We start from the raw sequence: 27,595 nt of genomic DNA, 5'->3' as shown, positions 1-27,595 counted from the left end.
GGCTAAGGGTTTATCTATCTTATAGATTTTCTCAAAGAACCTGCTCCTGGTTTGGTTGATTCTTTGAATCATTCTTTTTGTTCCAACTTGGTTGATTTCAGCCCTAAGTTTGATTATTTCCTGCTGTCTACTCCTCTTTGGTGAATTTGCTCCCTTTCATTCTAGAGCTTCTAGATGTGCTGTCAGGCTGCTAGTGTACACTCTGTCTAGCTTCTTTTTGGAGGCACTCAGGGCTATGAATTTTCCTCTTAGGACTGCCTTCATTGTGTTCCATAAGTTTGGGTATGTTGTGGCTTCATTTTCATTTAAACTCTAAAAAGTCTTTAATTTCTTTATTTCTTCCTTGACCAAGGTATCATTGAGAAGACTGTTGTTCAGTTTCCATGTGAATGTTGGCTTTCTATTATTTATGCTGTTAATGAACATCAGCCTTAGTCCGTGGTGATCTGATAGGATGCATGGGATAATTTCAATGTTTTTGTATCTGTTGAGGCCTGTTTTTTGACTGATTATATGGTCAATTTTGGAGGATGTACCATGAGGTGCTGAGAAGAAGGTATATCCTTTTGTTTTAGGATAAAATGTTCTATAGATATCTGTTAAATCCATTTGTCTCATAACTTCTGTTAGTTTCACTGTGTCTCTGTTTAGATTCTGTTTCCAAGATCTGTCCATTGGTGAGAGTGGAGTGTTGAAGTCTACCACTATTTTTGTGTGAGGTGCAATGTGTGCTTTGAGCTTACTAAAGTTTCTTTAATGAATATGGCTGGCCTTGATTTGGAGCATAGATATTCAGAATTGAGAGTTCCTCTTGGAAGATTTTAACTTGGATGAGTATGAGGTGCCCCTCCTTGTCTTTTTTGATAACTTTCAGTTGGAAGGAGATAGGAAAGGATGAATTCGCATTTTTCTTTTCTTTTTTTTTTTAATATTTTTATTACGTATTTTCCTCAATTACATTTCCAATGCTATCCCAAAAGTCCCCCATACCTTCCCCCCTACTTCCCTACCCACCCATTCCGATTTTTTTGGCACTGGCGTTCCCCTGTACTGGGACATATAAAGTTTGCATGTGCAATGGGCCTCTCTTTCTAGTGATGGCCGACTAGGCCATCTTTTGATACATATGCAGCTAGAGTCAAGAGTTCTGGGGTACTGGTTAGTTCATAATGTTGTTGCACCTACAGGGTTGCAGATCTCTTTAGCTCCTTGGATACTTTCTCTAGCTCCTCCATTGGGGGCCCTGTGATCCATCTAATAGCTGACTGTGAGCATCCACTTCTGTGTTTGCTAGGCCCCGGCCTAGTCTCACAAGAGACAGCTATATCAGGGTCCTTTCAGCAAACACTTGTTAGTGTATGCAATGGTGTCATCTTTTGGAGGCTAATTATGGGATGGATCCCTGAATATGGCAGTCTCTAGATGGTCAATCCTTTTGTCTCAGCTCCAAACTTTGTCTCTCTGTAACTCCTTCCATAGGTGATTGTTTCCAATTCTAAGAAGGGGCAAAGTGTCCACACTTTGGTCTTCATTCTTCTTCAGTTTCATGTGTTTTACAAATTGTCTCTTATATCTCGGGTATACTAAGTTTCTGGGCTAATATCCACTTATTAGTGAGTACATATCATTTGAGTTCTTTTGTGATTGGGTTACCTCACTCAGGATGATGCCCTACAGGTCCAACCATTTGCCTAGGAATTTCATAAATTCATTCTTTTTTTTTTTTTTTTTTTGGTTTTCGAGACAGGGTTTCTCTGTGTAGCCCTGGCTGTCCTGGCACTCACTCTGTAGACCAGGCTGGCCTCGAACTCAGAAATCCGCCTGCCTCTGCCTCCCGAGTGCTGGGATTAAAGGCGTGTGCCACCAAGCCCGGTTTCATTCTTTTTAATAGCTGAGTAGTACTCCATTGTGTAAATGTACCACATTTTTTGTATCCATTCCTCTGTTGAAGGACATCTGGGTTCTTTCCAGCTTCTGGCTATTATAAATAAGCTGCTATGAACATAGTGGAGCATGTGTCCTTCTTACCGGTTGGGACATCTTCTGGATATATGCCCAGGAGAGGTATTGTTGGATCCTCCGGTAGTACTATGTCCAATTTTCTGAGGAACCGACAGACTGATTTCCAGAGTGGTTGTACAAGCTTGCAATCCCACCAACAATGGAGGAGTGTTCTTCTTTCTCCATATCCTCGCCAGCATCTGCTGTCCAAGAACACATTAAAGCAATCATCCATCCTGACCAAGTAGGTTTTATTCCAGGGATGCAGGGATGGTTTAATATATGGAAATTCGCATTTTTCTACATGATAACTGCCAGTTGTGCTAGCACCATTTGTTGAAAATGCTGTCTTTTTTCCACTGGATGGTTTTAGCTCCCTTGTCAAAGATCAAGTGACCATAGGTGTGTGGGTTCATCTCTGAATCTTCAATTCTATTCCATTGGTCTACTTGTCTGTCACTATACCAGTATCATCCAGTTTTTATCACAATTGCTCTGTAGTACAGCTTTAGGTCAGGCATGGTGATTCCACCAGAGGTTCTTTTATCCTTGAGAAGAGTTTTTGCTATCCTAGGTATTTTGTTATTCAAGAAGAATCTGCCGATTTCCCTTTCTAATTCGTTGAAGAATTGAGTTGGAATTTTGATGGGGATTGCATTGCATCTGTAGATTGCTTTTGGCAAGATAGCCATTTTTACTATATTGATCCTGCCAATACATGAGCATGGGAGATTATATATATATATATATATATATATATATATATATATATATGAAGGTGGACCCCAAAAAATCAAATAACCCCATTAAAAATGGGGCTCCGAGCTGAACAAAGAATTCTCACCTGAGGAATACCGATTGGCTGAGAAGCACCTGAAAAAATGTTCAACATCATTAATCATGAGGGAAATGCAAATCAAAACAACCCTGAGATTCCACCTCACACCACTCAGAATAGCTAAGATCAAAAATTCAGGTGACAGCAGATGCTGGCAAGGATGTGGAGAAAGAGGAACACTCCTCCATTGTTGGTGGGATTGCAAGCTTGTGCAACCACTCTGGAAATCAGTCCGGCGGTTCCTCAGAAAATTGGACATAGTACTACCGGATGATCCTGCAATACCTCTCGTGGGCATATATCTAGAAGATGTTCCAATCGGTAAAAAGGACACATGCTCCACTATGTTCATAGGAGCCTTATTTATAATAGCCAGAAGCTGGAAAGAACCCAGGTGCCCCTCAACAGAGGAATGGATACAGAAAATGTGGTACATTTACACAATGGAGTACTACTCAGCTATTTAAAAAAAATGAATTTATGAAATTCCTAAGCAAATGGATGGACCTGGAGGGCATCATCCTGAGTGAGGTAACCCAATCACAAAAGAACTCACATGATATGTACTCACTGATAAGTGGATATTAGCCCAGAAACTTGGAATACCCAAGATATAAGATATAATTTGCTAAACACATGAAACTCAAGAAGAATGAAGACCAAAGTGTGGACACTTTGCCCCTTCTTAGAATTGGGAAGAAAACACCCATGGAAGGAGTTACAGAGACAAAGTTTGGAGCTGTGATGAAAGGATGGACCATCTAGAGACTGCCATATCCAGGGATCCATCCCATAATCAGCTTCCAAACCTTGACACCATTGCATACACTAGCAAGATTTTGCTGAAAGGACCCAGATAGAGCTGTCTCTTGTGAGACTATGCAGGGGCCTAGCAAACACAAAAGTGGATGCTCACAGTCAGCTATTGGATGGATCACAGGGCCCCCAATGGAGGAGCTAGAGAAAGTAACCAAGGAGCTAAAGAGATCTGCAATCCTATAGGTGGAACAATATGAACTAACCAGTACCCCCCTGCAGCTCATGTCTCTAGCTGCATATGAATCAGAAAATGGCCTAGTCAGCCATCAGTGGAAAGAGAGGCCCATTGGTCATGCAAACTTTATATGCCTCAGTACAGGGGAACAACAGGGCCAAAAAGTTGGAGTGTGTGGGTGGGGGAGTGGGTGAGGGAGCGTGTGGGGGACTTTTGGGATAGCATTGGAAATGTAAATGAAATAAATACCCAATAAAAAATTTTAAAAATTAAAAAAAAAATAACTATGCTCAGAGCTTACTAGTCTGTACTCAGCCCTGCTTGTGCCAAGGTACCTTTCAGGCCTTCAGTCAGAGCTTCCTATGCTGTACCCAGACTTACTTGTGCCTACATCCTCTTCAGAAGTATGCTCGGAACCCTCTATGCTGTATCCAGCCCTGCTTGTGCCTAGTTACCCTTCAGACCTTTGCTCAGAGCTCCCTATGCTGTACCCACCCCTGCTTGTTTGTGCCTAGCTCCCCTTGGGTCCTTTGCTCACATTACTTATCATTACCAACAAATGAGTGGTTTCCAGATGTTCCGGAAAGTTCATTGATTCCCAAAAGAAAATGATACAGAACAGTCAACTATATGCATTTTTTTTTAACTACCAAACTTCAAAATTAGCAAAGTAGGGTCCTAAATGAGCAAGAGCCTCCATCTCAGAGCTCTTTGAGCCATGCACTTTTGTCAACTTGATATCAGCTGGAATCATCTGAGAAGCAGGAACCACAGTTTAGAAAATGCCTCCATAGAAGATTGGTCCATAGACAATCTCTGGGGGTATCATCTTGGTTAGTGATTGATGTGGTAGGTAGGCATGCATCGTTGTGAGTGGTACCACCCATGGGTAGGTCAATGCCATTTACAAAAAAAAATCAGGTGGAGGAAGTCCTGAAGAAGAACCCTTGTTTTTCTGTGCCTTATGTTCAACCACAGCCTCCAATTTCCTGCCCTGACTTCCCTCAGTGACAGAGTGTGAGCTAGAGTTGTAAGATGAAATAAACCATTTTCTCTCCATGTTGCTTTTGGCCATGGTGTTCATCACAGCAATAGAAACCTAAATTAGACATCTAGTGTGTTAACACCTATTCAACCTTACTGGAAAGAAGACTTGGTCTAATAATCAATAACCCTAGTATTCAGATATATTTTTCACATGTACAGTCTTGGGGATTTTTTTTGCTTGAACTCAACCTCACTGAATAAGATTTACATGAATACACAATTCTTCTTTTTAATTTTTAATATTTTTTATTACATATTTCCTCAATTACATTTCCAATGCTATCCCAAAAGTCCCCCATAGCTCCCCCCACTTCCCTACCCACCCATTCCCATTCTTTTGGCCCTGGCATACCCCTATATTGGGGCATATAAAGTTTGAAAGTCCAATGGGCCTCTCTTTTCATTGATGGCCGACTAGGCCATCTTTCGATACATATGCAGCTAGAGACAAGAGCTCCGGGGTACTGGTTAGTTCATCATGTTGTTCCAACTATAGGGTTGCAGATCCCTTTAGCTCCTTGGGTATTTTCTCTAGCTTCTCCATTGGGAGCCCTGTGATACATCCAATAGCTGACTGTGAGCATCCACTCCTGTGTTTGCTAGGCCCCTGCATAGTCTCACAAGAGACAGCTGTATTTGGGTCCTTTCAGCAAAATCTTGCTAGTGTATGCAATGGTGTCCGCGTTTAGAAGCTGATTATTGGATGGATCCCTGGATACGGCAGTCTCTAGATGGTCCATCCTTTCATCACAGCTCCAAACTTTGTCTGTGTAACTCCTTCCATGGGTGTTTTGTTCCCAATTCTAAGAAGGGGCACAGTGTCCACATTTTGGTCTTCATTCTTCTTGAGTTTCATGCGTTTAGCAAATTGTATCTTATATCTTGGGTATCCTAAGTTTTGGGCTAATATCCACTTATCAGTGAATACATATTGTGTGAGTTCCTTTGTGATTGTGTTACCTCACTCAAGATGATGCCCTCCAGGTCCATCCATTTGGCTAGGAATTTCATAAATTTATTCTTTTTAATAGCTGAGTAGTACTCCATTGTGTAAATGTACCATAATTTCTCTATCCATTCCTCTGTTGAGGGGCATCTGGGTTCTTTCCAGCTTCTGGCTATTATAAATAGGGCTGCTATGAACATAGTGGAGCATGTGTCCTTTTTACCGGTTGGGACATCTTCTAGATATATGCCCAGGAGAGGTATTGCTGGATCCTCCGGTAGTACTATGTCCAATTTTCTGAGGAACCGCCAGACTGATTTCCAGAGTGGTTGTACAAGCTTGCAATCCCACCAACAATGGAGGAGTGTTCCTCTTTCTCCACATCCTCGCCAGCATCTGCTGTCACCTGAATTTTTCATCTTAGCCATTCTGACTGGTGTGAGGTGGAATCTCAGGGTTGTTTTGATTTGCATTTCCCTGATGATTAAGGATGTTGAACATTTTTTCAGGTGCTTCTCTGCCATTCGGTATTCTTCAGGTGAGAATTCTTTGTTCAGTTCTGAGCCCCATTTTTTAATGGGGTTATTTGACTTTCTGGAGTCCACCTTCTTGAGTTCTTTATATATATTGGATATTAGTCCCTTATCCGATTTAGGATAGGTAAAGATCCTTTCCCAATCTGTTGGTGGTTTTTTTTGTTTGTTTGTTTGTTTTTTTGTCTTATTGATGGTGTCTTTTGCCTTGGAGAAGCTTTGCAGTTTCATGAGGTCCCACTTGTCAATTCTCGATCTTACAGCACAAGCCATTGATGTTCTATTCAAGAATTTTTCCCCTGTGCCCATATCTTCAAGGCTTTTCCCCACTTTCTCCTCTATAAGTTTCAGTGTCTCTGGTTTTATGTGAAGTTCCTTGATCCACGTAGACTTGACCTTAGTACAAGGAGATAGGAATGGATCGATTCGCATTCTTCTACATGTTAACAACCAGTTGTGCCAGCACCATTTGTTGAAAATGCTGTCTTTCTTCCACTGGATGTTTTTAGCTCCCTTGTCGAAGATCAAGTGACCGTAGGTGTGTGGGTTCATTTCTGGGTCTTCAATTCTATTCCATTGGTCTGTTTGTCTGTCACTATACCAGTACCACGCAGTTTTTATCACAATTGCTCTGTAGTAAATCTTTAGGTCCCGCATGGTGATTCCACCAGAGGTTCTTTTATCCTTGAGAAGAGTTTTTGCTATCCTAGGTTTTTTGTTATTCCAGATGAATTTGCAGATTGCCATTTCTAATTCGTTAAAGAATTGAGTTGGAATTTTGATGGGGATTGCATTGAATCTGTAAATTGCTTTTGGCAAGATAGCCATTTTTACAATGTTGATCCTGCCAATCCATGAGCATGGGAGATCTTTCCATCTTCTGAGATCTTCTATAATTTCTTTCTTCAGAGACTTGAAGATTTTATTATACAGATCTTTCACTTCCTTAGTTAGAGTCACGCCAAGATATTTTATATTATTTGTGACTATTGAGAAGGGTGTTGTTTCCCTAATTTCTTTCTCGGCCTGTTTATTCTTTGTGTAGAGAAAGGCCATTGATTTGTTTGAGTTAATTTTATATCCAGCTACTTCACCGAAGCTGTTTATCAGGTTTAGGAGTTCTCTGGTGGAATTTTTAGGGTCACTTATATATACTATCATATCATCTGCAAAAAGTGATATTTTGACTTCATCTTTTCCAATTTGTATCCCTTTGATCTCCTTTTGTTGTCGAATTGCTCTGGCTAGGACTTCAAGTACAATGTTGAATAGGTATGGAGAAAGTGGACAGCCTTGTCTAGTCCCCGATTTTAGAGGGATTGCTTCAAGCTTCTCACCATTTACTTTGATGTTGGCTACTGGTTTGCTGTAGATTGCTTTTATCATGTTTAGGTATGGGCCTTGAATTCCTGATCTTTCCAAGACTTTTATCATTAATGGGTGTTGGATCTTGTTAAATGCTTTTTCTGCATCTAACGAGATGACCATGTGGTTTTTGTCTTTGAGTTTGTTTATATACTGGATTATGTTGATGGATTTTCGTATATTGAACCATCCCTGCATCCCTGGGATGAAACCTACTTGGTCAGGATGGATGGTTGTTTTGATGTGTTCTTGGACTCGGTTAGCAAGAACTTTATTGAGTATTTTTGCATCAATATTCATAAGGGATATTGGTCTGAAGTTTTCTATCTTTGTTGGGTCTTTTTGTGGTTTAGGTATCAGAGTAATTGTGGCTTCATAGAATGAGTTGGGTAGACTACCTTCTGTTTCTATTTTGTGGAATAGTTTGTGAAGAACTGGGATTAGATCTTCTTTGAAGGTCTGATAGAACTCTGCACTAAACCCATCTGGTCCTGGGCTTTTTTTGGTTGGGAGACTATTAATGACTGCTTCTATTTCTTTGGGGGATATAGGGCTGTTTAGATCATTAACCTGATCTTGATTCAACTTTGGTACCTGGTATCTGTCTAGGAACTTCTCCATTTCATCCAGGTTCTCCAGTTTTGTTGAGTATAGCCTTTGGTAGAAGGATCTGATGGTGTTTTGGATGTCTTCAGGATCTGTTGTTATGTCTCCTTTTTCATTTCTGATTTTGTTAATTAGGATGCTTTCCCTGTGCCCTCTAGTGAGTCTGGCTAAGGGTTTATCTATCTTATTGATTTTCTCAAAGAACCAGCTCCTCGTTTGGTTGATTCTTTGAATAGTTCTTCTTGTTTCCACTTGGTTGATTTCGCTCCTGAGTTTGATTATTTCCTGCCGTCTACTCCTCTTGGGTGAGTTTGCTTCCTTTTGTTCTAGTGCTTTTAGGTGTGTTGTCAAGTTGCTAATGTGTGCTCTCTCTAGTTTCTTTTTGGAGGCACTCAGAGCTATGAGTTTTCCTCTTAGAAATGCTTTCATTGCGTCCCATAAGTTTGGGTTTGTTGTGGCTTCATTTTCATTGAACTCTAAAAAGTCCTTAATTTCTTTCTTTATTCCTTCCTTGACCAAGGTATCATTGAGAAGAGTGTTGTTCAGTTTCCACGTGAATGTTGGCTTTCTATTATTTATTTTGTTATTGAAGATCAGCCTTAGTCCATGGTGATCTGATAGGATGCATGGGACAATTTCAATATTTTTGTATCTGTTGAGGCCTGTTTTGTGACCAATTATGTGGTCAATTTTGGAGAAGGTACCATGAGGTGCTGAGAAGAAGGTATATCCTTTTATTTTAGGATAGAATGTTCTGTAGATATCTGCCAGATCCATTTGATTCATAACTTCTGTTAGTTTCACTGTGTCCCTGTTTAGTTTCTGTTTCCATGATCTGTCCATTGGTGAAAGTGGTGTGTTGAAGTCTCCCACTATTATTGTATGAGGTGCAATGTGTGCTTTGAGATTTACTAAAGTTTCTTTAATGACAGTGGCTGCCTTTGTATTTGGAGCATAGATATTCAGGATTGATAGTTCCTCTTGGAGGATTTTACCTTTGATGAGTATGAAGTGCCCCTCCCTGTCTTTTTTGATGACTTTGGGTTGGAAGTCAATCTTATCAGATATTAGAATGCCTACTCCAGCTTGTTTCTTCATACCATTTGCTTGGAAAATTGTTTTCCAGCCTTTCATTCTGAGGTAGTGTCTATCTTTTTCTCTGATATGAGTTTCCTGTAAGCAGCAAAATGTTGGGTCTTGTTTGTGTAGCCAGTTTGTTAGTCTATGTCTTTTTATCGGGGAGTTGAGTCCATTGATATTAAGAGATATTAAGGAAAAGTAATTGTTGTTTCCTGTTATTTTTGTTGTTAAAGTTGAGATTCTGTTCTTGTGGCTGTCTTCTTTTAGGTTTGTTGAGGGATTACCTTCTTGTTGTTTCTAGGGCGTGGTTCCTGTCCTTGTATTGGTTTTTTCCTGTTATTATCCTTGGAAGGGCTGGATTCGTGGAGAGATAATGTGTGAATTTGGTTTTGTCGTGGAATACTTTGGTTTCTCCATCTATGTTAATTGAGAGTTTGGCTGGGTATAGTAGCCTGGGCTGGAATTTATGTTCTTTTAGTGTCTGTATAACATCCGTCCAGGATCTTCTGGCTTTCATAGTCTCTGGTGAAAAATCTGGTGTAATTCTGATAGGCTTGCCTTTATATGTTACTTGGCCTTTTTCTCTTACTGCTTTTAGTATTCTATCTTTATTTAGAGCATTTGTTGTTCTGATTATTATGTGTCAGGAGGTATTTCTTTTCTGGTCCAGTCTATTTGGAGTTCTGTAGGCTTCTTGTATGTTCATGGGCATCTCTTTCTTTAGATTTGGGAAGTTTTCTTCTATAATTTTGTTGAAGATGTTTGCTGGTCCTTTGAGTTGAAAATCTTCATTCTCATCCACTCCTATTATCCGTAGGTTTGGTCTTCTCATTGTGTCCTGTATTTCTTGGATGTTTTGAGTTAGGATCTTTTTGCGTTTTACATTTTCCTTGATTGTTGTGTCGATGTTCTCTATGGAATCTTCTGCACCTGAGATTCTCTCTTCCATCTCTTGTATTCTGTTGCTGATGCTCGTATCTATGGTTCCAGATTTCTTTCCTAGGGTTTCTATCTCCAGTGTTGCCTCATTTTGGGTTTTCTTTATTGTGTCTACTTCCCTTTTCAGGTCTAATATGGTTTTGTTCGTTTCCATCATCTGTTTGGATGTGTTTTCCTGTTTTTCTTTAAGGACTTCTACCTGTTTGATTGTGTTATCCTGTTTTTCTTTAAGAACTTCTACCTGTTTGATTGTGTTATCCTGTTTTTCTTTAAGGACTTCTACCTGTTTGATTGTGGTATCCTGTTTTTCTTTAAGGACTTGTAACTCTTTAGCCATGTTCTCCTGTAATTAAGTGAGTTATTAAAGTCCTTCTTGATGTCCTCTACCATCATCATGAGATATGCTTTTAGATCCGTGTCTAGCTTTTCCGGTGTGTTGGGGTGCCCTGGACTGGGCGAAGTGGGAGTGCTGGGTTCTGATGATGGTGAGTGGTCTTGGTTTCTGTTAGTAAGATTATTACGTTTACCTTTTGTCATCTGGTAATCTCTGGGGTTAGTTGTTATCGTTGTCACTGTTTAAAGATTGGAGCAGACTCTGTGTTCCACTCACCCGAAGTCTCAAAATCCTGTGGCGGGTGTCATGGGTAGCTGGCGGGTGTCAGCCTACCCTGCGCTATAGCTACCCAGTTGCTGGTCCCGCAGGAAGAGGCCTGTGGCCCTACTCAGGCCGGTTTTCTGCTTCCCTAACTAATGCAGTCTCAGGTCCTGCGCGCAATTGGATTGGAGCAGAAGCTGTGTTCCACTCACCAGAAGTCTTAAGATCCTGTGGCGGGTGTTCTGGGTAGCTGGTGAGTGTCAGCCGACCCTGTGCCCTAGCTACCCTGGTGCTGTTCTGACCGGAAGAGGCTTGTGGTTCTACTCAGGCCGGATTTCTGCCTCCCCAACCAAACCAGTCTCAGGTCCCGCGTGATTGGACTGGAGCAGAAGCTGTGTTCCACTCACCAGAAGTCTCAAAATCCTGTGGAGGGGGTCGTGGGTAGCTGGTGGTTGTCAGCCGACCCTGCGCTCTAGCTACCCCGGTGTTGTTCCGGCCGGAAGAGGCCTGTGGCCCTACTCAGGCCGGTTTTCTGCTTCCCTAACTAATGCAGTCTCAGGTCCCGCGTGCAATTGGATTGGAGCAGAAGCTGTGTTCCACTCACCAGAAGTCTTAAGATCCTGTGGCGGGTGTTCTGGGTAGCTGGCGAGTGTCAGCCGACCCTGCGCCCTAGCTACCCTGGTGCTTTTCTCTGAATACACAATTCTATTTATAAATTTACATGCATCTTCTACATATAAAATAATATTTAGTGTTGTGTATGATATAGAATATTGACAAACAAAATTACCTACATGAATGTGAATATGCTTTATGGGACCTGGATAAAAATACCAAAGTGAGCAAGGAAGTCAAACCACCTGAAGTAAATGTCAGCACAATGAGGCAGAGATCAGGATCCCCCAGAGTGGTAACAGTAGGTTTGTGTGTATGAGTGAACTCACTGGGACTCCTGTCCCCAAAAATACTAGGCAGGATCAGAGGGTTGAGATGTTCAGCCTTCCACCTCCAGTGAAGAAAGGGTCTAGAAGCTGAATTGTTCACTAATGGCCAACAGATTCTATCCTGCTTATATGCAAGGCTGCCATCAAAGCCAAAAATATGGTGTTAGGAGAACTCCCACACAACTGGACACAGAGGAGACTGTGTGGAGGTAACCCAGAGGCACAGAAGCCCTTCACAGGCTGTCAGAGTCCATTCCTCACCCTGTGTGCCTCTTCATCTGCCGCAGAACCTCTGGGCCCCTTTGTCTGCATGGAACGGGTCTCTAGTCTCAGGTGGGCAAAGCGTTGGATGAATTGACAGACAGATGCATACAGGAGAGGTTGTGTGGTATCTGAATGTATTTTGTCAAATCAAGCATCATATTTTTTATACAGAAGACAATAAGGAAGTTGGGTGACATACCCGCAAGGTACAAATGAGGTTCCCAGATGCTAAATGACTCTTACACAGAACAGAGGAATGAAAACGCAAAGACTGGAAGGAACTGGGCAATAAAATTAACTGAGACAAAGTCAGCCCTATCTAAGGTCAGCTATAGTCTTAGAAGTCAGGTGTGAGGTCTTTTCACTCCTAGGGCAAGGGCTTTCACACCCAAGTCATGGTTCTAACTAGGGAGTTCCGTTCTAGCTAACCATCTCATGAATAATGCAATACTCTAAAACCACAGCCCAATCTACTTCTTTTTTAAAAAGATTTATTTATTTATTTATTATATGTAAGGACACTGTAGCTGTCTCCAGACACTCCAGAAGAGGGAGTCAGATCTTGTTACGGATGGTTATGAGCCACCATGTGGTTGCTGGGATTTGAACTCCGGACCTTCGGAAGAGCAGTCGGGTGCTCTTACCCACTGAGCCATCTCTCCAGCCCCCAATCTACTTCTTAAACCATTGTAAATTCCTGTATATGGGAGCGACTTGGCTTTTATTCTAAGTGATAGTGTAATACCAGAGTCTATTCTGAATGTCACTGTCTAGCTCAAGGACGTTCTAGGACTGTTGGAACACTGGCTTTAGCTAGGTCAGAATTCAATCTTATAAGGCACTTATAATAGGGTAATACTAAAAGAAAGCACATGGATCCATACCCTAGACTAACTCAGGAATGGAAAATTAATGTATGGGTTAGAGAGAACACCAGACTCCAAGAGCGAGTTTCTGTGAAACTCTTTTGCCTCATGAGTAGCTTTCAAGCCTCTCGGCTTGTCAAACTGACTCGACCAGAGTGCGTGGCATTCATCTGTCTGCTTCCTCCTATCCTTTGTAATCCAGCAATCATGGTGGGTGTCCAACTGCTCCAGTAAATTTGTCTAAAGAGTATGTGGCAGGATCCTTAACCAAAAGCTGGTGAGTCGGCACAGGCTAAAACCTGGGATACACAACCAGCTGGCAATGTAGAGAGACTTGTAGCGCTGAAGCCTCAAACCCTGAGGTCTGTGCTGTACCATGATGGTTAGCATCAGAAACCCCTTTCCTAGAAGGTGCTGCTGTCACTAGTCAGTTAACTGAAGGTTCTTTTGCTCCACCTAGGTAGACCTCATGGGTCAGCAGGAAGCTTTGCAAATGTTGACCTCTGGTAGCTTTCTTCTCACATGCTAGGGGCCAGTCCTGGTGTGGGGTTCTTCTTTCTTGTCAGTTCTTCTTGAGGCAGTGGAAGGGGAAGAATGTCAGTGGAGGGTAAGACTTGGTCTTGTGAAATTCCCAGGTAAGACTTTGTCTTACATGATATTTAGGGTTGCTGTATAATAAAAAGTTTACTTATCTAAGTCTAAGTTACTATGCTATTGTAGCTGACCTGCCTTCTGTGTTCCTCTGAGGCCAGAGACTGCAGTCTCAGGCACTTTAGCACCTCATCCTAAAACAGCAGGAGATTAAGTAAATGATTAATTGCTAGAGCCTTTTCCCTGTTGTTCAGATGCCTCTTGCTTGTCAGGCTAGGGGGATGTTTGTAGCAATAAACTTCTACTGAACCCAAAGAGAATAACACTTGCAGAAGGTCAAACTTTTAAAAAAGCCAATATGCATAATCTCACATATGTGCATAAAATGATTCATGTATGCTCATTTATACATTTCCATTCAAACCTAGTTGGGCCCACATGCATGCATTGTCACAATTACATACTTACACACACAAATGCATACATTCTCACTGTGATGGATTGTATATTCTTGGACCAGGGAATGGCACCATCTGGAGGTGTGGCCTTGTTGGAATAGGTGTGACCTGGTTGGAATAGGTGTGTCACTGTGGGTGTGGACTTAAGACTCTCACCCCAGTTGCCTGGAAGTCAGTCTTCCACGATCAGCCTTTGGATGAAGACATAGAACTCTCAGCTCTGCCTGCGCCATGCCTGCCTGGATACTGCCATGCTCCCACCTTGATGATAATGGACTGAACCTCTGAACCTGTAAGCCTGCCCCAATTAAATGTTGTTTTTATAAGACTTGCCTTGGTCATGGTGTCTGTTCACAGCAGTAAAACCCTAACTAATACAGAAGTTAGTACCAGGTACTGGGGTATTGCTGTGATAGGCCTGACCATGCTTTTATTTGAAAGAATGTGAATTTTGGGACTTGGGATTTGGAAAGCAGTGGAATGGGGCTTAATGGGTCATCCTAGTAGGAATATGGAAGACTTTGTTGCTGGGAGTAATTTGAACTGTGTTGACCTGGCCCAAGAGATTTCAAAGGAAAAGAATTTCAGAATGTGGCATAAAGACTGTTTTGTGGTATTTTGGTGAAGAATGTGGCTACTTTTTGCCCCTGTCTGAAAAGTCTGCCTGAGACTTAGGTGAAGAGACTCAGATTAATTGCATTGACAAATGAAGTTTTAAAAATGACCAGCAGAGACTTTGTTCTCTGGTTAAGTCTTATGAAGAGAAGTTTGAACAAGCATTGCAAACTTAGAACGGAAAAATATAAAATATGTGATTTGAGTATTAAAGGGATTGTGGCATGGTTGAATTCAAAGATGAAGAATGTTTAAAGAAAGTATTAGAAGCTATGAACAAATATGACCTTAGTGGAAGGCCTTTGAATATTAAAGAGGATCCCGATGGAGAAAATGCTCGCTGGATACTGCAGCAAACAGGAACATCATTTCAAGGATCATGTACCTCCGATGTGGGATCTAGGTTGATAAATTTACCACCTTCCATTCTCAATAATCTAAACATTCCTCTTGAGGTTATCAGCAATTTTCAGGCTGCTAGACTTGGTTCCACAATTTTTGTTGCTAATCTTGACTTCAAAGTTGGTTGGAAGAAATTAAAGGAAGTGTTCAGCATAGCTGGAACTGTGAAGCGCCTATTAGAGCTAGCCAGCTGAACATAACTGGTATAATAAAAAATTGGGGTCCAAGTGTTGGTGAGATTACATACGTGGACCTCTTTAAGGAAGTGGAAGGAAAATCAAGGGATCATGCAGAGCAGCTGAGGATCGGCACTGTGAGAGGCCATGGTAGGCCATTGATGAAGGTGCAGCCTCAGTTGCAATTGATGGCCCAGGACAGAAGGGATCATGCAAAGGAGTTGAGGCTTGGCACCATGAAGAAAGCTTATGAGAGGCTGTTGGTGAAGCCTAGTTACAGTGGAAGACAGCAGTATTTTGGAGATGCCAGTACCATGAGATGATCACCAAGAACAGCAGCAGCAGTTGAGTACAGGCAGCTGAAGCCTAGAAGACAACATGTGTGCTACAAAGGACAGGGATAGAGAAGTGACGCAAGCCCTTGGATGAGCCCAGAAGATCATGAGTTGGATCCCAGACATTGGACAGATGGAGTTTATTTTTGTTTTTGATTGTGACAGTGCCCTGATATTTTTCCCTTTTGAAGGAAGAAAATATTTTAGTGGATCCCACAGTTAAGAGACTTTTAATTGTAAAAAGACTTTGGATTTCAAAAGATATTGGATATTTTAAAAGGATTGAACTTTTAATATGTAAAGACTGTGGGACTTTTAAAGTTATTTAAGATCTTGGGGATGAATAAGAACGAAGGGTTGAGGCTTACTAGTGATGTGTTTGTGTGTCAAGTTGACAACGGGTCAATTGTACTGGCTAGTTTTGTGTCAACTTGACACAAGCTGGAGTTATCACAGAGAAAGGAGCTTCAGTTGGGGAAATGCCTCCATGAGATCCAGCTGCAAGGCATTTTTTCAATTAGTGATCAAGGGGGGAGGTCCTCTTGTGGGTGGTGCCATCTCTGGGTGGGTAGTCTTGGGTTCTATAAGAGAGCAGGCTGAGAAATCCAGGGGAGGCAAGCCAGTAAAGAACATCTTTCCATGTCCTCTGCATCAGCTCCTGCTTTCTGACATGTTTGAGTTCCAGTCTTGACTTCCTTGGTGATGAACAGCAATGTGGAAGTGTAAGCTGAATAAACCCTTTCCTCCCCAATTTGTTTCATGGTCATGATGTTTGTGCAGGAATAGAAACACTGACTAAGACACTCACAATTACATACTTATACACACATCCATACCTACATATGCATATGGAGCAAAAGACCAAGCACTGTGCAGTAAGAACTCACTCATTCTGGATGAAAAATGAGCTCTAATCTTAATTGCATAGAGAAAGAAAGGGCTCTGCCCTTTTAATATTAAATGAATTAAACCCATGTTTGTAAGAAAAAAAAGCTTTGTTCCTTTTAATAAGACTAAGCCTGCCTTGTTATTAAGAAAGGACCTGTTCTGTCCCACAGTAAGGAGAAGGCTGCCTGCTCCTTCTGCTCTCTGCAGTGTCTTCTTTTTCCCCCTTCCCTCTTCATTCTGCACCTTGCTCTCTTAATATTTTATCTTACATATAATTTCTACGTTATTCCACTCTGCAATCTCCTTCTAATTGTTTTCTCTCCTCCTGATGTGATGTCACAATAATGCTCTTACTCTCAATCTCTTTTCTTTAAAAGCTATACCTATGCTTCTAAGTTTTCTTGAGTTCAGTTCTGTCTAAAAAGTGTTCTGTCTAAAAACTTCTCCTTAGCTCAGTTCCCTCTCAATTCTACTCAGCACAGGTCTTCTCACCTCAGTTCCTGTCGCCTCAGTCCCTCAGTTCTGCCACCTCTCTTTGTCCTCAGCCCTTAAACATCTTTCAGAATGTATTCTGTATGATAACATGTTTAAAAGTTCACCAAAAGTTCACACACAAGATCAAATCATCATTTAAAATAGAAGTTTACAATGGAGAATGTTTACATGCATATCCATTAGGAGTAAATTATCTAGCTAAACATCTTGTCTCAGCTCCAGGTTCACTGCTTCAGGTTCACTGAAGGTTTAAAACCATAACTAATTTATAAATGAAGTTTTGCATAGATAGACCCAGTCAATATTTTATCTTCTGTCCTAGCACCTATAATAGCTCATTAGTTCCCTTTTTATGTCCTTGGTTAATTATTTTACAACCTCTTGGAATGTGCTCTGAGTAGGAGAAAGTCTGGTTATCATCTAAAAGCAATTAACTGGTGACACTTGGGAAACTGACACAGTTCTCATTGCAGTTTTGACTATCACAAAGGGACCTAATAGCATTCCCACTCTAGAAGAGCTTAATAATCACAGATATAACTGTAGGAATTCTTATAGGATCATCATTAAAACTTAAGTCATCTATTTGTCTATATAGCAATACAAGAGAGCTCATCTTAGTGGATCTGCAGAGATCTGATCCAAAGGGGTGTTGCTATTAGTTAGTGATTATTTTATATGTTTAATAATAATAGGAAAAGCACATTAATAGCAGGAATCTTTCCCAAAATGAATTCCTTACAACCTTGCTTAATAAGGACACACCTGCCGCAGGTTATATAATAATCCGAGGCAGGCCATTTCAGGATGATCACCTGCTAGTTATTGGCTTGTCCCATTATGGCTTCTGACACTCACACTTCACCTGACAGTGAGCAACAGCATGCAGACAGAAGCAGCAGCAAGTGGGTTCCTAAATGCTCCAATCTCCATGTAGATCTTGAGTATAGGGACCCTTATCTATTGCCTGGGGTATGGATCTCATCTTGGGATCAGAGATCTTTGACCTTGAAATCTGGAACTCTTGTAGCAACCAGGGTCTGCAGAATTTTATCAGCTCTCTTGTTTTCCATGCCATCTCTGCTTCTACTTCCCCCTCTTCCTGCTCTGCCACTCTCAACTGTTCATCTGCTAATTCAGTAGTCAGTGGCTGTTTCAAAGAAGCAGGGTATCTCCATCTGTTAGAACAGGTTTAAAGATCCAGGGAACCCAGAAGGGTATCCAGGACCTGGGCACTAACTGCAGCTAGGATCACTAAGGTACAGGCAGCCTCTCCCAGCTTGTAATCTAGAAATCATGGTGAGTGTACAACTGCTCCAGTAAATTCATCTGAAGAGGATGTGACAGGAACCATAACACAAACCTGGTGAGCCATCACAGGATGGGATATTCATGTAGGATCCAAGATATCTTGTGTGGTTAGCTAGATTCAGGTGGGTGATTGCTGACCATGGGCAGACACAAGGACTTCATGGAGAACCACATCTTCAGCTGTAAAGTACAGGTTTCCAGGGCTTTGTACTGAGAGACCAAAACACAGGGCTTAGGTCCAGAGAGGCTGGTTGTAAGCAGGCATGTCCATAAACCCAGCCGCAGGTATTAGAAAACACATACCTTTTGCGATTGAAGGTCAGGACCAGGGATTGAATACTGATGCTGGGACCATCAAGAGACCATTAGCAGATAAAGTTGGTGGTATTGGGTAGGCAGGCGATACTAATCAGTGTCAAGTTCCACAGGACCTTCAGCTGTCAAACTGTGTCCACTATGGTTCTCCCTGTTGCTTATTACTCTTTTTTTATGATTCCAGTTTACCTGCACTACTTATTGGAAGTAATGGGGGGGGGGTTGTCCATGAAGAGAAGTTTTATTGGACCTAATGTTGGAACACTAAAAGAGATAACTCAGGCATGTCTACTGGCCAAGTAGGTGAGCTAGAGTAGTCTATTTACATAGCCCAAGAAGGGATGTTTGGCCAATCACCACATTCGTTTTGGATCACCACAGTCATTAAGGATTGTTTGGCCAATTGTAGTTTGCTGCCAGTCATGGTAGGCTTTTCAACACAGAGTGCTCTCTTTGGGCTGAGGTTTAAGAGGTTCATGGAAAAGGCTTGGTACAAAGTGTGATGTTTAATATTGCCGGGTTGACAAAGTCTAGAATTTCTGGAAGATGGATTTGCAGGTGCCTTTTATGATTGTCATGATTACTCTAACTAATGTTAAAGTAAGACACATCTTACCTCTGGGACCATTCCCTGGGCAGAGGATTCTAAATTATATGAAGTAGAGAAAGCAAGCTAAGCCCCACTATGCATTCATCTCTACTGTATCATGTGTGGCCCAGGTCCTGGAACCCTGCCATGGTAGTTGACAGGGGAATGAAGACTAAAGAAAAGACAAACACTCATACACTGATACTGAGATAAAGTGGAGTTCTTCAACCACGATTGTCATGGTGTGATACCTCTGTGTGTTTGTAGAGGACAGCAAGAAGGACTTATCTAGTCTCAATAGAAGATCTCTATAACTAAGCAGTCTTTGGTTGCCAAGGACTGGGCTCTGTTGGCTTCTCTCAGTCCATGTGGAATCAAGGTTCCAGAGAGGTGGGCAAAGAGTTGGAGAGAATTGACAGACACAGACACAAGGGAGTGCTGTATCTGGATGTAATTTTTCACAAAGCAAATACCAGTCTTATATATAATACAGGAAACAAAGGAGTAGAGTGTCACAACAGGGAAGGTACATTAAAGTATCTGACACAAAACAGAGGAATGCCTACAAAGGACTGACAGGAACCAGGTAATGTTTACAGTAAAGATAAAACAGCCTTGCCTAGAGTCATCTAATGAGAGGTAAGGATTTCACACCCTAGTCACAATTTATGATACTCCTTTGAGCCTTGTGAAAGGTAGCACCAGGGGTTCTGCTCTAGCAGACCTTATCATGAATAATGCAATACCACAACCCCCCTTTTCCTAAGCCTTAGTAAATACTTGCATATGAGAGTAACTTGGCTCTGCTTTTAAGTACCTGTAGGGAATCCCCAACTGTCAAAAGAATTCACTAACATTCTTCTAATATGTAATGTAGTTGCAATACATGACTGTATTGAAGAGTCTAGGTGTATGTTACCTCCTTCCAACCTAGCAAGGCTGGCTGTGACCATCTGCTGCTTAAGCTGAGCCACCTGCTGTGCTGCTCCTCTGATGTGCCACTATCTGCCTGAGGCCCAACTTGCCTGAGGCCAAACAGGTTCCCTTCCAAGATTTTCTGGAGTTAACACTGAACTGTTATCTTGGATAGTTCCCACTAAAAGGTTGATCTGTCTACTTCAAAAGAACTTTACTTGTCTAGGGATGGGCCTCCCCTCTTCTTTATAAAGCATGTTTGCTGACATAAAAATTGAGCCTTGATCAGAATGACTGTCTTGGTTTCATCTTTCTTTTGTCAGCCTAGCTCCCTCTTCTCTTCCAGATTTCAAAATGCCTTTCCAGACTAGAACCCAGACATGTGAGCCACTGGCAGGCCACAAGAGGTGTACTTTTGCTAAGCCTACCCTAAGACTTCTAACTCTTATCCAGTAAAATACTGTAAGAAAGCATGCAAGACACTCCACAATATTGCAGGGACAAATCTGGGACATTCTAGCTATGGGAATGCCAAGGTTCCAGGAGGCTACGTTTCCTTGAAACTCTTTGCCTTGTGACTGCTTCTAGGCGTTTAGGCCTGCCAAGTGAGTCACTAGTGGAGTGGATGTAGCATTTGGTTGCTTCCAGTCATCCCAGTCATCTGGCATGAGGAAGAGGCAGTTGCTAGTCTTTGCACACATTGATCAATCATTCATAAAAACTCATACTCTGATTCTCAAAGAGAATTTTGTTACCCAATTTCAGCCTGGCTTATATGTGTAATGGTGTCAACAGTTTCCCATTGGTGCAAGACCTTGGAGTTATCAATATGGTAATGCCTATGTCAACAGTACACATTCACTCAGCACTTCACACTCTGTCCTCCTCCAGTCCCTATACATTTGTCTTCCTATTGCAGACATAATGTGACCAGCTACTTCAAGCTCCTGCTGCCTTGACTTCCCCACCATTAGAAATAATACTTTGAACTGCTAGCAGAAACAAGCCTATCTTTTCTTAGGTTGCCTTTGTTAAAGCATTTTGTCAGAGCCACAAAAGAGTAATGGAGACAGACATTGGTACCAAGTATTGGGCGTCATTGCAGAGATGAACCTGACTTTGCCATTCCTAGGGCAATGAAAATGTTTCTGTGGAAGGAATTTGGAGCTTTCAGTTTGAAAAGACTTAGAATTCTGTAAGCAGAACATAATCATTCATTCTGTTGGAAGCTTTGGAAGACAAAAATAATTAAAGAAATAAGGACAATGATCCTCACACTCATGAAGTTACATAGATGAATAAGAAGTCCAACAGGACCTAGGATTGGGACCATTTGTGTGATCTTTAAGCCAAGAGTTGGGCTTCATTCTGCTATGTCCTGAGAACTTGTGTGACACTAAATTTAAAAATCACAGATAAATTTATGTAGCAGAAGAAATTTCAAGCCAGGAGAGTATTAAGTCTGGTGCCAGGAAAGCAACTATACCTGTTAAAGAGATAATGTCATTAAAAAGAAGCCTATTTAAGAAGGGTGTGCTGAGCTTCTTATGAAGATGACAGGTGACAGAAGAAGAACTTCTTATTGTCATCCACATGGTAGTGGTTTTGGAATTATGAGAAGTGCAAGACTGAGGAGAGTCACTGAGACTTGCTCCATGTGTTCAAAGAGCTGCTCAGGGCAAACAATGTGTGGCACAGTTAGAGTCCATTCAAAGAGATCCTGAAAGGTCACTGTTTGAGTATGTGAAGAGGAAGTCTTTCCACTGCTGTTCTCTTGTCTTTCCCTCTTTCTCCAGTGTTGCTGATGCTCATTCCTTTGCTGACAGTAGATCCAGTGTTTGCAAGCTTTGATCATGGACTAAAGACCAGCTGCTATCCAGGAACTTCAAGGGCTCCAGCTTTAGATTTCTGAGGTATTCTTTCCTTTAAATTGAATGACTATTTGTCTTTGTGCCTCAGTGAGATACAGCTATCATGGGACTGCTCTGTCTCTTGGACTCCCACCCTCAAGAACAAAGTACCTAGAACTCAGCATCTCAGGTATGATTTGGCCATTGTTGCTATTTATGATGGTTTTATAAGAATAGTCCCCACATGCTCATATATTTGATTGGTTAGTTACCAGGGAACACCACTATTTAGAAGGATTAGAAAGATTAGGGAGTGTGGACTTCTAAGGAGAAGCCTTGATGTTCAGAGATCCTAGGCCAAGCCCAGAGTGTCTCTCTATCTCTCTCTGGTGTGTTGTGTGGGGGTGGGGTGTTGTGGATCAGGATGAAGATCTCTCAGAAACTGTTCCATCACTGTGTTATCTATGTGCTCCCTTCCATTAAGAAAATGTTCTAAACCTCTGAAACTGTAAGCAAGCCTCCAACTAAGTACTTTCTCTTTTTAAGAGTTGCCTTGATTGTGTTGTCACTTCACAGCAATAGAACAGTGACCATGACAGAAGTTGGTACCAGAGAGCAGGGTATTGCTGTGACAGGCATGGCCATGCTATTTGTTGGCAGAATGTGGATTTAGTGACTTTGAATTAAGAAAGCAGTTGAACAACTTAAGTGAAGCTCAATAAACTATACTAGTAGGCATATAAAAGACAGTGGTGCTGAAAGCAATGTAGATTATGATGGCCTGAATCAAGAAGTTACAGAGGAGAACATATTAGTAAGAATATATTAATCATATATTCTTGAGATATTTTGGCAAAGAATGTGGTTTCCCTTTGCCATTGTCCAAAATAATCTGCCTGAGGCTACATTGAAGAGTTTTGGATTGCCCAGTCCCTCCAAGAGAGAGCAAGTCTCCCAAGGAGTACAAAGATCAAAAATCACAGGTGAGATGATTACTCCTGCCTAAATACAAGGTCCACATGGGACCTGCCCAGAGCCCACAAGACCCAGGAACAGCAGAGCAGCCTGGTACAGGATACTTCTGGTTTCCATCTGAATCCAGGGCTGATCCTGTGCCACAGCTATCTAGACCCCAGTCCCACCCCACACCCAAGTCCTGCCCAAAGAAAGGAGGTCTCACAGGAGTGCTCACAACACTCTTCTAACAACAAAAATAACAGGAAGCAATGATCATTGGTCCTTAATATCTCTTAACATCAATGGACTCAATCCCCCAATTAAAAGATTAACAGACTGGATATGTAAAAAGGACCCAGCATTTTGCTGCACACAGGAAACATACCTCAGTGACAAAAACAAACACCATCTCAAAGTAAAAGGCTGGAAAACAATTTTCCAAGCAAAAGGTACCAAGAAACAAGCTGGAGTTGCCATTTTAATATCAAATAAAATCAACTTTCAAACAAAAGTTATCAAAAAAGATGAGGAAGACATTTCATACTTAAAAAAAGAAAAATTCTGTCAAAATCAACTCTCAATTCTGAACATCTATGCCGCAAATGTTAGGGCACCAACATTCATAAAAGAAAACCTGATAAAGCTCAAAGCACACATTGCACCTAACTCAATAATAATGGGAGACTTTGCCACCCCACTCTCATCAATGGACAGATCATGGAAACACAAAGGAAACAGTGAAACTAACATAAGTTATGAATCAAAGAGACTGAACAGATATCTCTAGAACATTTCATTCTAAAATAAAAGAATATATCTTCTTCTCAGCACCTCATGGTACCTTCTCCAAAACTGACAATAGAATTGGTTGCGAAAAAAAAAAAAAAAGCCTCCACAGATACAAGAAATCTGATATATCCCATATATCCTATAAGATCACCATGGACTAACACTGGTCTTCAATAACAAAAACATGAACAGTTCTCTATTCAATGAAAATTGGGTCAGGGAAGAAACAAAGAATGAAATTAAAAACTTTTTAGAATTTAATGAAAATGAAGGCACAATATTCCCAAACTTATGGGACACAATGAAAGCACTGCTAAGAGAAAACTCATAACACTGAGGGCCTCCAAAAGAACCTAGAGAGAGCATACACTTGCACATTGAAAGCACACCTGAAAGCTCTAGAGCAAAAGAAGCAAATACACCCAAGAGGAGTAGACAGCAGGAAATATTCAAACTCAGTACTGAAATCAACCAAGTAGAAACCAAAAGAACTATACAAGGAATCAACAAAACCAGGAGATGGTTCTTTGAGAAAATCAACAAGATAGATAACCCCTTTGCCAGACTAACCAGATACTGAACAGAGACAGTATCCTAATTAACAAAATCAGAAATGAAAAGGAAGACATAGCAATAAAAACCAAAGAAATTCAAAAAATTATCATATCCTACTACAAACCCTATACTGAACAAAACTGGAAAATCTGGATGAAATGGACAATTTTCTAAACAGATACCAGGTACCAAAGTTAAATCAGGGTCAGATAAATGATCTAAACCGTCCCATAACCCCTACAGAAATAGAAGCCGTCATTAAAAGAAGCAGCACTACCTAATTCATTCTGTGAAGCCACAGTTATGCTTATACCTAAACCAAACAAAAACCCAACAAAGACAGAGAACCTCAGACCAATTTCACTTATGAATATTGATGCAAAAATACTGATTAAAATGCTCACAAACTGAATCCAAAAAGACATCAAAATGATCATTCACCGTGATCAAGGAGGCTTCATCCTAAACATGAAGGGATGGTTCCATATATGGAAATCCATCAATGTAATACACTATATAAACAAACTCAAAGAAAAAAAAACAAATGATCATCTCATTAGATGCTGAAAAAAGCATTTGACAAAATTCAACTCCCCTTCATGTTAAAAGTCTTGGATAGATCAGGAATTCAAAGCCTATACCTAAACATAGTAAAAGCAGTATACAGCAAACCAGGAGCCATCATCAAACTAAATGCAGAGAAACGAAGTAATCCCACTAAAACCCATTCTTATCTTCATTTACAAATCTCAAGTCAAAATGAAACAAGCACCTCCATAAGAAACCAGATACACTGAATCTAATAGAAGAGATAGTGGGGAAAATTCTCAAACACATAAGCACAGGAAAAAAAGATACTGAAAAGAACACCAGTGGTTTATGCTCTACGACCAAGGATTGACAAATGGGACCTCATAAAATTGAAAAGCTTCTGTAAGGCAAAGGACACTGTCAATAAGACAGAACGGAAACCAACAGATTGGGAAAAGATCTTTACCAATCCTTCATCTTATAGAGGGTTAATATCCAATATGAACAAAGAACTCAAGAAGTTAGACCCCATAGAACCAAAAAAGTCTTTCAAAAAATGGGGAACAGAGCTAAACAGAGAATTCTAAACCAAGGAAATTCAAATGGCTGAGAAGCACCTAAAAAATGTTCAACATCCTTAGTCTTCAGGAAAACACAAATCAAAACCACCCTGAGATTCCACTTCATACCAGTCAGAATAGCTAAGATGAAAAAGTCAGGTGACAGCAGATGCTGGTGAGGATGTGAAGAAAGAGGAACACTCCTCCATTGCTGGTGGGATTGCAAGTTGGTACAACCACTCTGGAAATCAGTGTGGTGTTTTCTCAGAAAACTGAACATAGTAATACCTGAGGACCCAGCTATATCACTCCTGGGCATATTCCCAGAAGACGTTCCAACTTGTAATAAGGACACATGCTCCACTATGTTCATAAAAGCCTATTTATAATAGTCAGAAGTTTGAAAGAACCCAGATGTCCCTCAACATAGGAATGGATACAGAAAATGTGGTACATTTACACAATGGAATAATTAGTAGTAACTAAACTATTAAAAGCAATGACTTCATGAAATTCCCAGGCAAATGGATGGAACCTAATATCATCCTGAGTGAGGTCACTCAGTCACCTAGGGAAAAAAACAAAACAGTATGTACTCATGGATAAGTGAATATTAGCCCAAGAGTTCAGAGTACCCACGATTCAATTCAAAGACCATGTAAAACGTAAGAAGAAGGAAGATGAAAAATGTAGATGTTTCAGTACTTTTTAGAAGGGTTCCTATTTGTTCTGTTTGTCCCCATACCTTGCCCATTAAAGAAGCCTACTGTATTAAGCCCTTGCAAGTTTTAGTTTCCAATTGTAATAAAAAAGAAGTTCCTGTTCCTTAGATATGATATAAACTGCAAAACATATTTTCAACCTACACTAAACTTGAAACCTCATTAAGGTGATGTATATTTTTCTCTTTGTTCTTTGTTCTTTCTCTTTCATTCTTTTTCTTTTTTAGCATTTTTATGATATTTTCTTCATTTACATTTCAAATGCTATCCTGAAGGTCCCCTATACCCTCCCCCTCCCCTGCTCCCCTACCCACCCACTCCCACTTCTTGGCCTTGGCATTCCCCTGTACTGGGGCATATAACGTTTGCAAGACCAAGGGGCCACTCTTCCCAATGATGGCTGACTAGGCCATCTTCTGCTACATATGCAGCTAGAGACACTTGCTCTGGAGGTAATGGTTAGTTCATATTATTGTTCCACCTATAGGGTTGCAGACCCCTTCAGCTCCTTGGGTACTTTCTCTAGCTCCTCCATTGGGGGCCCTGTGTTCCATCCAATAAATGACTGTGAGCATCCACTTCTGTATATTCCAGGCAATGGCATAGCCTCACACTAGACAGCTATATCACAGTCCTTTCAGGAAAATCTTGCTGGCATGTGCAATATTATCTGCATTTGGTGGATGATTATGGGATGGATCCCCAGTTAGGGAAGTCTCTGGATGGTCCATCCTTTGATCTCAGCTCAAAACTTTGTCTCTGTAACTCCTTCCATGGATATTTTGTTCCCTATTATAAAGAGGAATGAAGTATCCACGAGTTGGTCTTCCTTCTTCTGGATTTTCTTGTGTTTTGCAAATTTCAGAATGGCTAAGACCACAAATTCAGGTGACAGCAGATACTAGCAAGGATGTGGAGAAAGAGGGACAGTCCTCCATTGATGGTGGGACTGCAAGCTTTTACAGCCATTCTGGAAATCAGTCTGGCGGTTCCTCAGAAAATTTAACATAGTACTACCAGAAGATCCAGCAATACCTCTCCTGGGCATTTACCCAGAAGATGTTCCAACTGGTAATAAGAACACATGCTCCGCTATGTTCATAGCAGCCTTATTTATAATAGCCAGAAACTGGAAAGAACCCAGAGGTCCCTCAACAGAGGAATGGATACAGAAATCATGGTACATTTACACAATGGAGTACTACTCAGCTATTAAAAACAATGAATTTATAAAATTCTTAGGCAAATGGATGTACTTGGAGGATATCATCCTGAGGGAGTTAACCCAATCACAAAAGAACTCACTTGATATGACTAAATGATAAGTGGACATTAGCCAGAAACTTAGAATACTCATTGTATTTTTCTAACAATAGCTAACAGCCAGCAATCTCACCCTTGTAAGCATTTCCTCCCTCCCATAAAAGGGACCTTAAGAAGCCTTCTCAGGTTGTTCTCTAAAATCCTGACTTAAGGAGATACAGCCAAATGGCACTCCAAAACTAAAGCCTGCTTCATTCAGA

The 27,595-nt window shown here is 41.0% G+C and overlaps 1 gene segment (V, D, J or C); it reads left to right on the top strand.

Moving 5' to 3' along the window:
* Window positions 1-27,595, top strand: part of LOC110306478 (immunoglobulin heavy constant gamma 2B-like) — a 295,444-nt gene that overhangs the window by 62,166 nt on the left and 205,683 nt on the right. Inside the window, 1 exon segment of the C gene segment in view lies at window positions 14,130-14,150. Within this exon segment, the coding sequence occupies window positions 14,130-14,150 (21 nt within the window).

The sequence above is a fragment of the Mus caroli genome, unplaced genomic scaffold (assembly GCF_978045245.1).
Source record: "Mus caroli unplaced genomic scaffold, Mus_caroli_1 scaffold_14, whole genome shotgun sequence".
Lineage (NCBI taxonomy): Eukaryota > Metazoa > Chordata > Mammalia > Rodentia > Muridae > Mus > Mus caroli.
The sequence above is the reverse complement of the archived record's forward strand: the minus strand, read 5'-3'. Positions and strand labels throughout refer to the sequence as shown.